General features: G+C 36.0%; 1 protein-coding gene across 1 annotated transcript in view; it reads right to left on the bottom strand.

Moving 5' to 3' along the window:
• LOC308699100 (zinc finger E-box-binding homeobox protein zag-1) overlaps positions 1-14,842 on the bottom strand; it is a gene marked incomplete at its 5' end in the record, with an annotated part of 21,256 nt that extends 6,414 nt beyond the window's left edge. Inside the window, 5 exons of the mRNA XM_081379688.1 lie at positions 2,776-2,884; positions 4,101-4,306; positions 7,379-7,579; positions 10,369-10,575; positions 14,770-14,842. Coding sequence (XP_081235814.1) covers positions 2,776-2,884; positions 4,101-4,306; positions 7,379-7,579; positions 10,369-10,575; positions 14,770-14,842 — 796 coding nt within the window. The remainder of the gene's footprint in view (positions 1-2,775; positions 2,885-4,100; positions 4,307-7,378; positions 7,580-10,368; positions 10,576-14,769) is intronic.
• Between the last annotated feature and the right edge of the window lie 158 nt (positions 14,843-15,000).

The raw sequence follows: 15,000 nt of genomic DNA, 5'->3' as shown, positions 1-15,000 counted from the left end.
AAATATTCTCATCTTGTGAAATCTGTATTAAAAGAGAGCGATTCCAGTCGACCTAATTAGAGCTAATTCAAATGTAATGTGACTCCGCCCACGGAGAGCGTGCGCTATTCAAACGCAAATGGCTGAGGTAATCCGCGCAATCCTGTGAACGCCCCCATCAGCTCGAGAAAACCAAAACACAAGTTTATTCAGAACATTACTTGCTTACACCGTCTTGCAGCGCTGTGAGGAATAATGAGGAATACGAGGAATACGAGCTGAGGAATACTAGTAAGTTTTTCCTTCTCGGGTTTCTGTTTATTGACGAATGAACGGCATGCGCTCTGTTTTTTCTCCATTATGGACGCGAGCTCTAAAAAAAAAAACACTAAAAGACTTTCAAACTTTCACAGAGACCTCAAAACAGAAAGTACAAATCCTTTCTTTAAAACGAATTTCGTTTTGTATCAATTGTATCTTAATTTTAATAATTTTTTTCATTAACAACTTTCCTGGATTTAAAGTAAATAAGCCTATCGTCAACGAATGATGATGTTTTAGCAAACTGTATTGCTATACTGAGATGAGTAAAAATCGACTGAAATATGTTGAAATAAAATGTTGGCTATTTGTATAAGCAACGTAAACTGCAAATTAACATTTATATGCCCTAATATTTCATGAAAACAACTTTACAGTCAGGCGAAATATGAAAGACAACATTTTGTTTAGTAGATTTGGGTACAGTTTTTACTGTAGAATATACTGCCTCGTCAAATAAGCTTTTGTTTAGCAATTTCTATATATAAAATAGCCTAATATTTTTGTCAAAAATAAAGTCAACTAAGATGTTAGCTGTTCCAATGTTGGCTATATTCAAAGTAATGAATACATAGATAAAATGTAGGCCTATAATCTTTCTCTTTTTTTACAAAGAAAGAGTACACTTGAAATATTGTTGAAATTGTAATTATTGTTGTAATTGTAACCTTTTTAATAAAATAGCACAACATATGTACAAGATAGATGTAAGCAAAATCTTAAATGGTCAATATAAGTCTTCTTCTAAATATCTTTTGTCCAAGCATTGTGGCTCAGCCAGTTTCACACCTGTGTGAATGGCTCATCATTATGCAGAGTGGGTGGTAATTCAGGTGAAAACCACTCCTCGTTCACGCCCCCTCGCATATTGGCTTTCCAAGCAAAACCTGTTTTACATCAATTTAAATCAATGTATGGTTTTATTTGAACGATAAAGCAAGACTATTTTCACATAATTTTGAAGAAAAAACTATAGGCGACGAAATCCATTGGTCAAAAGTGTTATTGACACATATTTACTATGTGTTTTGTGGCCTTATTTCAGAAATTTTAGTTTTTAGTTTTTTCAATATCCACGCATAAACATTATTCTCTCAAAAATTAAAACATGTACATACACGTGGCTCACATATTATGGTAGCCCTGTTTGTGCTTTATAGAGTGAATTTACACCTTTGCCATTAATATGTTTATAAGCAACTGAAAAAAGCACAAATGTAAGAGCATGTCAGAACATCTCAAGGGCCCAGAAAACCGCTCAGACTCCAGAGGGTTAAAACTCATCTTTGATAACCAAAATGACACATTTAAATGTTTTTTTCCTGTGAAAATAATTTCTTCATTCTTTAAAATAGCTTGAATGTAACTTGACACCATTGCTTAATTTAGTATACGTGGGTTCATGAATATGCAAATGAGCCCCGCCTCCACTCACTCACCCACTCCAGCTCGGATTACCTGATCCAAGTGGAAATATTGGTTTAATTCAGACGAATATGTTTCAAACAGAAACTGATTCAGAAGAAGAAGAGAAAGAGTGAATCATACAGGCTCTTCTACAAGAATATTAATGCGCTCTCTACAACGTCAGACACATAACAGTAATTATGATTAATCGTTGGCTTGACTACGTAATCAAACAGCAAGTAATCTGTTGATAATAAACGGGTGTTTTTGAGTTATGGTTTTGACTTATGAATTTACACATGGTTTGTCTTAAAAATATATTTAAAACACCACATAAGACATATAAATAACATTAAACTCTTGTTTTTTTTTTACCACAGGTGGACTTTAATTGTATCTGATTGGTGTATTTTTAGTCTTATTCATGTTTTTTATCATACATTTTTTTTATTTTTAGCTTTATTCAGCATCATAATGGTTTTAGAAGTATATGTATATGAATTCATTGAATCTCGTGACAAAAATTATGACACAAAAAGTCATAATTATGACAAAAAGTTGAAATTATAACAAAAAGTCAACTTTTTATATAATATATTCCTAACTTTTTATGCCCTAATTATGACTGTCATGCTTATGATTTACCAAAGCGTGATTTTTTTCTGAACGTTTTGGTTTTCTTATGTTGCGGAAATGGGCTTATTTTACTCCAAAACCAAAAGAAAAATATTTAGAATTATGTGAATGATATATATAATAGGATAATTAAAATACATAAATAAATGTATTAGTTTATTAAAAAAATATATATATATATTTTATATAATTTATATATATATATATATATATATATATATATATATACTAAAATTAAAATGATGTTCCAGATCATTTAAATTTTCATTACTCTAAAAATTACATTACAGCAATAAGAATTTAGCATATAAATGTGCAGAGAATTCCTAATGGTGGTAAAATATTAATATTTCTTCATGCATGATGTAAATTTCGTGTGAAATATGACTTGTGCATTTTCTTAAATGCACTTTTGCTGGTTGTGTTTCTTACCACTGTGAATGCGCAGGTGCTCTTTGAGGTGATGCTTGTATTTAAAGGCCTTTCCACACTGATTACACTTGAACTTCCTGCTCTCCATACTGGGCTCAGGCAAGGAATTCTGGGACATACATGAAATCATGAGCAGTTAGCACACATCTATTCGTGTGTCATTCGTTCTGGGGTGTGTTTCCCAAAAGCATCGTTAGCCAAATATGTTCGCAAGTTCCGTCGTTATCAGCAATTCAATGAGTCTGTGTTTCCCGAAACCATCGTTCTAACGAACATTCGCAAACAGCATCGCAGAGTTGTGTGTTTGGAAGAACAGCTCTAGATCTCGAACTGTGCTTAGAAGCAGAGTTTCTAGTTTCAGGAAACAATCGTGACTATAATTGATTTCTTCAACGATGCATCATATTAGTTAAAGCTGCAGTCTGTAGTTTTTCCTCTTTGTCGCCATCTCTGTTCGAAATCTGCAACTGCAGTTATTCACGTAATTATCAACTATATGTGCGTTGTGCCTCGGCACAGCGTGGATGAATCCAGTGTTTTGAGGACAATGTGCGGCTGTCAGTCGGTGTGGATCCTGTCATTCGCAATCACAGATTCTACTTTTTGGAAATATGACCAACATAAGAATTTTCACTGGAAAATGTTCTGAACATCCACTTCTGTTCTGAGCAACTAAGGGGAAAAAAGCATTGCAGTAAATCGCGCCGATTAAATCTAACGATCGCTAATGATATCACATCAAACCGTGCAAATTATACTTTGTTCTCAAATTGTTAATGTTAACAACATCTGCATTGAGTGACATTTAATGCCCTTCCGATATTATCCTTGTTTTCACACGGGCCGGTGTCAGTCTCTTTTATTCTGTAGCCGCTCCAAAGTTCGAAGTCTTTAGCGTTTTACAGCGGGTAAATCTCCAGTTGGTGATTGTCGTTTGAACATTTCTGGATCCGCCATCAAATTGCAAAGTTTAATCATATCCAGTGCTGTGAGAAAAGGCTATAAATCTCCAGCATCCTCACACTCATAGCCGCTAGCCCAGACTCTTCTTTATGTGGACAGATGTGACGGAATGACGCAAAGACATGCTCGAATTTCCCGCTGAAATCCACCAGAACCACTGGAGTTAAAAACATTATTACAAGCTCACCGTTCTGAATCGAGCTACGGCAAGCAGAGAGTTCTGAACACTGGCTGGTGATGTACATGCTCTAACATTTATTTTGGATAATTTTTAACCCAAAAAAGGTACGGACTGCAGCTTTAAGCAGCGAGTTACGACGTTGTATGGGAAACACACCCCTGCATGTGTGTGTGTGACGTACCTTCTCGTGCGTGTGAGCGTGGAGAGTCAGGTGCCGCTCCATCTGAGACCGGTACGGGGAACTGAACCCGCAGAGAGGACACACACTGTCTCCCGCGTCCCGGGCCGGGCAGAAGCTCAGGTGTTCCCTCAGAGACGCCTCGCGCTGGCAGGTCCGCTGGCAGTACGGGCACGTCTGCGGGGCGTCAGGGTTTAGCGGCCCACCGTCTGCACACCCGGAGAGAGATTATCTGATTAATCTGATTCATTCAATTTATCTGATGCATTTGTGTAAGAAAAATATTAATATTTAAAGGGATAGATGCACTTTTATGATGGATAGATGCACTTTATGATGATAGATGCACTTTTATGATGGACAGATGCACTTTTAAGATGAATAGATGCACTTTTATGATGGATAGATGCACTTTTATGATGGACAGATGCACTTTTAAGATGAATAGATGCACTTTTATGATGGATAGATGCACTTTTATGATGGACAGATGCACTTTTATGATGGATAGATGCACTTTTAAGATGAATAGATGCACTTTTATGATGGATAGATGCACTTTATGATGGATAGATGCACTTTTATGATGGATAGATGCACTTTTATCATGAATAGATGCACTTTTATGATGGATAGATGCACTTTGTGATGGATAGATGCACTTTTATGATGGATAGATGCACTTTTATCATGAATAGATGCACTTTTATCATGTTACACAGGAAGGGCACATGTAAATATTACATTTATTTTTGGGTTTATGTGTGGAAAGTTTTAAGTTCACTTATATTAAAAGTTGTTATAATTTTCAAAAGTAAAAAAATCATTTTCATGGAGACAGTAGCTACAGTGATACTGGGCTTCATTCATAAAAAAAAGGCATTAAACAACTGGTTAAAATATACTGTCTTTATGTTGTTTCTATATTACAGTGGAAATTGAGTTTAGTTTAGTTTAGTTTAGTTTAGTTTAGTTTAGTTTAGTTTATTAAGATCCCCATTAGCTGCTGCAAAAGCAGTAGCTATTCTTCCTGGGGTCTATAGACTTCAACAAAAAAATAGTCTTATAACATAAAACAATACATTATACAGACAAAAATGGAGTGCACACTAACCCTAACCCTTTTCATACATAACAATACAGCAACGTACTAAAAATAAAACAATAAAAAAACAGTCTCACATTATTTAAATTTTATTTGCACACAAAACATTAATGGTGAACATTTTTGACTTTATAAAATGATTCTCTCAAGTCTTGGCAATTGGCCCCTATTAAACAATAAAGAAAGTAAGACATATTTTTCTTTTACATAGTTTAGTAGCCTACTATATTCTTTTTGGCAGAATTCATCATTATAATCAATTTAATTATTTCCTGGATTTTGTATCATCATAGTCCCTAAAGGTATGTAAATGCAAGAAATGTGATTAAAATTGTGAAAAACATTTTTGCTTTTTTTAAAGTGCAAAATCTTTTCCCCCCATTTTGTGTGATGATCAAAAAAATGATCCAAGGTTGGCCAGATTGTGTTGAGTCGGCCACAGTCAAATGCGGATGCTGAGCGAATCTCTTCAGTCATTGGCCTAAACAAGACTGACAGGAACAGACTGGCACTTGATGATGGCACCCTGTGAGTGATGGGAAGTTCGGATCATTTTACTCACTCGTTTGTTCGATCTCGTTCATTAAAATGAACGAATCTTTTTTCGAGTCATTTCGTTCATTTAAGGGGCTTTAAATGTTATACTTTTAACAGCCAAATTCCACGAACACATCCACCTACGCAGTCTTTATCATATTCTGAATTAAGAAATCATTATAATGCAGTCAAAAATAATTTACAGGGAACATAAATAATTACTTTACGAGTCTTTTGTTAATTTGTCACGTGACAGACGCAGTGAACGTTCATGACCGGATTGAACCCTGCTTCAGATACGAGCTCCTGCAGAGGTGGTGAAGCGGGCCGACACTGCCACTGTGGCACAGGCTACAACAGGCCTAATAATGTGTGAAACTTGTGTGTTGTGGTTTTCTGGGGAAGTGGAGGAACTATTATCTGTCCCTTTTGTTTTGAGATTTCTTACTGTTTTGATGTTGTTGTTTTACATGTTTGTTATTTAATCACCTCTATTTTTATTTTTTTATAGTGCAATCAATAAATTAATTGTACATTTTGAAAGAATTTTTTTTTTCATTAATCAGGGTAAACAAGTAAACAAGGACTGATGTTCTTAAAATAAGGGTTACGGTTACGCGCGCACACTGATGATTTACAGAGTCTCACTCCAGCCAAAGTCCCAAAGTTGGCAACCCTGTAGATGCACTTTTATGATGGAGAGATGCACTTTATGATGGACAGATGCACTTTTATGATGATAGATACACTTTTATGAAGGATAGATGCACTTTATGATGGACAGATGCACTTTTATTATAGATAGATGCACTTTTATGATGAATAGATGCACTTTTATGAAGGATAGATGCACTTTATGATGAATAGATGCACTTTTATGATGGATAGATGCACTTTATGATGAATAGATGCACTTTTATGATGGATAGATGCACTTTTATGATGGATAGATGCACTTTTATGATGGATAGATGCACTTTATGATGGATAGATGCACTTTATGATGGATAGATGCACTTTATGATGAATAGATGCACTTTTATGATGGATAGATGCACTTTTATGATGGATAGATGCACTTTTATGATGGATAGATGCACTTTTATGATGGACAGATGCACTTTTATGATGGATAGAAGCACTTTTATGATGGATAGATGCACTTTTATGATGGATAGATGCACTTTTATGAAGGATAGATGCACTTTTATGATGGATAGATGCACTTTTATGATGGATAGATGCACTTTTATGATGGATAGATGCACTTTTATGAAGGATAGATGCACTTTTATGATGGATAGATGCACTTTTATGATGGATAGATGCACTTTTATGATGGATAGATGCACTTTTATGAAGGATAGATGCACTTTTATGATGGATAGATGCACTTTTATGATGGATAGATGCACTTTTATGGACTTCAAAACAGAAACGGCCATTCACTGCCATTATAAAGATTGGAAGAGCCAGGACATTTTTTAATATAACTCTGACTGTATTCGTCTGAAAGAAGAATGTCATATACACCTAGGATGATTTGAGGGAGAGTAAATCATGGGATCATTCTCATTTTTGGGTGAACTATCCCTTTAATCTCCTTGTGTCAGATAAACTGCAGGTGTTGCTGGTGTACCTTTGGCCTCAGGTGAGTCGTGTTCTCCCGGTGACCAGCAGACCGGAGACATGTCGTCCTGAACACCGTCTAAATGATACGAGTTCACGGATCCGTTGTGTTTCTGTGTGTGAATCGGACTGAGCAGGTTCGACACTTTCCTCAGCTGAACCACTGAGTCGTAATGAGGCACATCATCCATCACATGAGCGTCAGTCTGACCTGAGACACACACACACACACACACACACACACACACGCTCAGATCAACGTCAGGAATTACATCACAAAACAGGTGGAAAAGATACAGAGAACTTTCTTCAGGCTTAATGAATTTTTTTGATAGCAAAAATAACCCTTATCATGTAAACGCAACAAAACAACATAAAACAAAATGTATAAAGTAAACAAAAATGCAAAAGAACAGTAATAAATAATAATAATAAGAAAGAATCAGAACATTTTAACTAGATATCATTTCTGGACTGACATGTTTTAATCCAGATTAAATTAATTATGACATAAAAAGTTGACTTAAAAGTTAAAAATTATGTCATATTTCTGGCATTTAACCTAGTATCTCATAGTTAACTTTTTCTGTCATAATTCTGACTTTTTGTCATGCTTATGATTTACCAAGGCATGTTTTTTTTTCTTATATGGTGAAAATGGGTTTCCATACATTTTACTCCAAAATCAAAAGCAAAGTATTTTGAATAAAGATAATAATTATTATTCATTACCTTAATATTATATATATATATGTATATATATATATATATATATATATATATATATATATATATATATATATATATATATATATATATATATATCTGCAAATATAATATTAAGGCAATTTATAAGCATTATTATCTTTATTCAAAATAATTTGTAAACATTCTAAAAATATATATATATATAAAAAAATATATATATATATCAATATATATATATATATCAAAAGAGAAGTATTTTATATATATAGTTTTGTATATTTTTATAGTGTCTTTATATTTTTTAAATAATTTATTATTATTATTTTCATGACAGTACATTTAACCCCCTAGAAAAAAATAAAAATAAAAAACAATAAACAACATAGTGAATACAAAAATCTGAATGTTTGTTTAAAAACTTCAACAGTGTTTTGTACTAGTTCAGTTTACGACGTCACAGTGCTTTGTCTTTATATCAGCCTGTTGTCATTAATTCCCATCAGAGATGTTGTGTTTGTGAGGTTGTGCGACTCTCGTTATGAAGGAACACTTAAACTTCAGAGAAAATCGCACGAATGTTGCAGAAATTCTCCCTTGAAACCAACAAAACTGAAGCGCGAGCAGAGCAGCGATGCCAGCGTGTCCTCAAATGTTAGCAGATGTTGGTCTCTCATGTTGTGTGTTATAGACGAACTCCAGCGTTTGATCTCGAGAAGCTCTTGATTTCAGAAGAGGAGCTTCTCCTCGTCTGATGTGAGGAAACATGATGACGGTTGATGAGCGCAGCAGTTTTGTGTTTCTGCATTTCTGTAACGAATATCGTCAGAATCACGGAGGCGGTGGAAATGAGTCATTACAGCGATGATGATGATAATTACTCTTTTTTTAAATGTGTCAAGTCATATCGTGTGATGATTACACACAGGAAGCGACACGAATGTAGGCCAGTGCTGTCTTTGACATAGTTTAAAAAATTAAAAAAAATAAAAATTAAAACCCAAATTCTACAAACATAGTAGATACCCGTTCAAGACGGAGACCAACACTTAAAACTGGGTTTTAATGTCACTTTAGGCTGATATTATGATCATATATATATATATATATATATATATATATATATAAATTATTTTGCATGTTTAATTTTTGTACATAGTACAGACCGGTTCAAAGGTGAGAAAAAAACGGTTTAAAATTGCCATTATATAAATATATGCTTTTTTAAACTTGATATTTGACATTGTTGTCACATGACATCATTATTGACATACATTGTTTATATTTTTTGTACAGACTCATTTAAGGGTGAGAAAAACACTTAAAATTTTTATTATATATATATATATATATATATATATATATATATATATATATATATATATATATATATATATATATATATATATATATATATATGTGTGTGTGTGTGTGTGTGTGTGTGTGTGTGTGTGTGTGTGTGTGTGTGTGTGTGTTATATATATATATATATATATGTGTGTTATATATATGTGTGTGTGTGTGTGTTTTAAACTTGATATTTGACATTGTTGTCACATTGTTTTTATTTTGCATTTTTTATTTTTGTGCAGATTTATTCAAGGGTGAGAAAAACACTTTCATTTTTCATTTAGGGGCGGCAGTGGCTCAGTGGTTCATGTAGATTGTCTACAAACCGGAAAGGTTGGTGGTTCAAGCCCCGGTTCCACCTGACCAAGTGTCAAGGTGTCCATGAGCAAGACTCCTAACCCCAGCTGCTCCTGACACACACACACACACACACACACACACTCTCTTACACACCTAACCCCCGCTGCTCCTGACGAGCTGAATGGGTGAATGGGTGAATGGGTGAATGGGTGAATGTGAGGCTATATGTAAAGCGCTTTTAAATAAATAAATATTTTATTTCTTTTTTATTTGATATTTGAACTTTACAGCTAACTTTACTCAGCGTACTACTTACTGAATCCTGCAATTAGTATGTCCACTAATATTTTTCTAGGAAATAATCCGTAATAGTCTGTAGTTTGCTACTTTTCTGCATGTGTGTGGCATCCAAATGTTTTTATTATTATCTAGCATTTTTAATGTGTGTAAACAAAGTTTTGGTCCGATCGAATAATGGGTTTTGAGAAAGAGTTTTCATCCGTTTTTAGTGCTGTAATTGTTCTTGATGTTTCATTACAGGTTCTTCAGATCTTTTATTCTGGAGTATAAAGAGTTCAAAAGATTCTGGTGGAACAACAGACTGTAAAATGTTTTAATTGAGGCTTTATTTGGCCGTACACTTACTGAACATGCTGTGGTCGCAGCGTTCCGGGTGTGTGTTCGTGATGTTACGGGGTGTGTTTTCCGTGTGGATCCAGTTCTCCGGAGCCGGACTCCCGGGATCCGTTCCCTCGCTTACTTTATCCTGAGCATCTCTGCTGTCCTGAACCTCCATTCCCCAAACACTGCCCTCATCCTCTCCTTCAGAACCCAGACAGCGCTCGCTCTCTCCTACACACACAACACACAACACACAACATCAGCACTGAGAGCACACAACATCACACAACATCAGAGAACAAACATCAGCAGTGAGAACACACACATCTGCAGAGAGAACACACAACACACAACATCAGCACTGAGAGCACACAACATCACACAACATCAGAGAACACACACATCAGCACAGAGAACACACACATCAGAACAGAGAACACACACATCAGCACAGAGAACACACACATCAGCATAGAGAACACACAATATCAGAACAGAGAACACACAACAGCACAGAGAACACACACATCAGCACAGAGAACACACACATCAGCACAGAGAACACACACATCAGAACAGAGAACACACATCAGCACAGAGAACACACAATATCAGAACAGAGAACACACAACAGCACAGAGAACACACAATATCAGAACAGAGAACACACACATCAGCACAGAGAACACACACATCAGCACAGAGAACACACACATCAGCACAGAGAACACACACATCAGCACAGAGAACACACAACATCACAGAGAACACACAACATCAGAACAGAGAACACACAATATCAGAACAGAGAACACACACATCAGCACAGAGAACACACACATCAGAACAGAGAACACACACATCAGCACAGAGAACACACAACATCAGAACAGAGAACACACAACAGCACAGAGAACACACATCAGCACAGAGAACACACAACATCAGAACAGAGAACACACAACAGCACAGAGAACACACAACATCAGAACAGAGAACACACAACATCAGAGAACACACATCAGCACAGAGAACACACAATATCAGAACAGAGAACACACAACAGCACAGAGAACACACAACATCAGAACAGAGAACACACATCAGCACAGAGAACACACACATCAGAACAGAGAACACACATCAGCACAGAGAACACACAACATCAGCACAGAGAACACACAACAGCACAGAGAACACACATCAGCACAGAGAACACACACATCAGAACAGAGAACACACACATCAGCACAGAGAACACACAACATCAGAGCAGAGAACACACAACAGCACAGAGAACACACATCAGCACAGAGAACACACAACATCAGAACAGAGAACACACAACATCAGAGAACACACATCAGCACAGAGAACACACAATATCAGCACAGAGAACACACAACATCAGAACAGAGAACACACAACATCAGAACAGAGAACACACATCAGCACAGAGAACACACATCAGCACAGAGAACACACACATCAGAACAGAGAACACACACATCAGCACAGAGAACACACAACATCAGAACAGAGAACACACAACAGCACAGAGAACACACATCAGCACAGAGAACACACACATCAGAACAGAGAACACACACATCAGCACAGAGAACACACAACATCAGAACAGAGAACACACAACAGCACAGAGAACACACATCAGCACAGAGAACACACACATCAGAACAGAGAACACACACATCAGCACAGAGAACACACAACATCAGAACAGAGAACACACAACATCAGAACAGAGAACACACAACAGCACAGAGAACACACAACATCAGAACAGAGAACACACACATCAGAACAGAGAACACACACATCAGCACAGAGAACACACAACATCAGAACAGAGAACACACACATCAGAACAGAGAACACACAACAGCACAGAGAACACACAACAGCACAGAGAACACACATCAGCACAGAGAACACACACATCAGAACAGAGAACACACACATCAGCACAGAGAACACACAACATCAGAACAGAGAACACACAACAGCACAGAGAACACACAACAGCACAGAGAACACACACATCAGAACAGGGAACACACAACAGCACAGAGAACACACAACATCAGAACAGAGAACACACAACATCAGAGAACACACATCAGCACAGAGAACACACAATATCAGAACAGAGAACACACAACAGCACAGAGAACACACAACATCAGAACAGAGAACACACAACAGCACAGAGAACACACATCAGCACAGAGAACACACACATCAGAACAGAGAACACACATCAGCACAGAGAACACACAACATCAGAACAGAGAACACACAACAGCACAGAGAACACACATCAGCACAGAGAACACACACATCAGAACAGAGAACACACACATCAGCACAGAGAACACACAACATCAGAACAGAGAACACACAACAGCACAGAGAACACACATCAGCACAGAGAACACACACATCAGAACAGAGAACACACACATCAGCACAGAGAACACACAACATCAGAACAGAGAACACACAACAGCACAGAGAACACACATCAGCACAGAGAACACACACATCAGAACAGAGAACACACAACAGCACAGAGAACACACATCAGCACAGAGAACACACAACATCAGAACAGAGAACACACAACAGCACAGAGAACACACAACAGCACAGAGAACACACAACATCAGAACAGAGAACACACAACATCAGAGAACACACATCAGCACAGAGAACACACAATATCAGAACAGAGAACACACAACAGCACAGAGAACACACAACATCAGAACAGAGAACACACAACAGCACAGAGAACACACATCAGCACAGAGAACACACAACATCAGAACAGAGAACACACAACAGCACAGAGAACACACACATCAGCACAGAGAACACACACATCAGAACAGAGAACATCAGCACACACAACATCAGCACTGCAACATCTAACATCAATGCAGTCATTTACAATAAGCGTGCATCGCATAAACAGCCACTTTAACACACATTAACAGATCTCGTTTAACATTAACATTAGTTAATGCATCAGTTAACATGAGCAATGCATTTGTTTCAGTAATCTTTGTTAATGTTAGTGCATTAACTAATGTTATCAGGTACAACTTATGATTTTAATAATGGATTAGTAAATGTAGAAATTAACAATAACTAGGATTAATAAACAATTTTTTGTCATAATCATTTGTTGACAAACAAGTATTCATTACTTTAATTAGCTTGTTTCTGCCTTAAATTATTACGTTGTTTAAATGCATTTTTTTGCATAAATTATTGAATTAATACATTTTTAGCTAACTGTGATTTGTATGTGTACATTTCTGAAATACATAACTTAGACAGTTACTTCTGATAACAGATCACTCTAAACTGTAATGTTGACTCATGCATTTTCTGTAAAGCTGCTCTGAAACGATGTGTATTGTGAAGAACACTATACAAAAATTTTAATTGAATTGAATGGATCTGAATAAATGGTGTCGAGTTATTTTTAACTAAACAATAAAACCTTACTTTTTCCCATTTACATTCATGCATTTTGTAAAGCAACTTGCATTGCATTAATTCATTCGAGGTACAGTATATACTTACCAACTCCAGGGTAGGCACAAATATTTATTTATTAATTTGGAAATAATATCATTATTTATATATATATATATATATATATATATATATATATATATATATATATATATATATATATATATATATATATATATATATAAACTTCATGCAGTGTGATCCCAGCACAACATTAGGAATATAATATGAGCAGACTAACAGTTTTAAATTTAGTTGTCAAAAGTAAAGATTAAGATCTTGTGAAAAAAGCAGTAGACATTAAACGGAATAGATGAAAAAGCATGACAAGTGTGAAGTTCTCAGAAAGCACAAGTGCAACGTGTGTTTAAATGTGAGCGATGTGAATGCAAAGGCTTTTTTGACTGATTCCTCTAGCATTAGATAAAATAATGAATCCTCTCTCTCTCTCACACACACACACACACACACACACTCACACGTCCCCAGATGTGTTTAACGCTTGAATTTTTATTCGGGCTAATCGCTTAAATCTTGTAAAAAGTCACAAATGCACAACATGAAGTTGATTAGGCCGAGAACAGGCTGTGATTTACATCAGCTGGCTTTTATACATCATTTATAAATACACTTGAATGGATTGGCAACCGCAGACTCACGGCATTATAATTTTCCCAAATGTGAGTTGGGGTGTGCAGTATTTCTGGGTGAAGAGCGCATGAGAAAGTGAAGGCCTGAAAGCTGTTAGGATATTTTTATTTAGACACGAGATTGCAGATTTTTCTTGGTCTCAGGCTTCAGACGCGTAACCTATTTTTCTTTTTATGTATTCTTAAAAGAACCATATAACCATATGACTGAGCATATCTGTGGGCGAAGCGGAATCGAGAGCGAACGCTTTCACATCGTGAAACTGGACTTTATTCGTCATGCTTTGATACACTTTAAATATGACATTTAATCATCGATTCATTTTTGCTATTACTCATTTTATTTACAATCAGATCAATGCTGCGCTGTACACTGGTTTAGAATTTTTTATTTTTTATTAGCATTGTTTTTTTGTTTGCTGTAATCAGCAGTAAATGC

The sequence above is a fragment of the Scardinius erythrophthalmus genome (genome assembly GCF_964197995.2).
Source record: "Scardinius erythrophthalmus genome assembly, chromosome: 12".
Classification (NCBI taxonomy): Eukaryota; Metazoa; Chordata; class Actinopteri; order Cypriniformes; family Leuciscidae; genus Scardinius; species Scardinius erythrophthalmus.
Note: the sequence above shows the minus strand (reverse complement) of the source record. Positions and strands in the feature narration are given on the sequence as shown.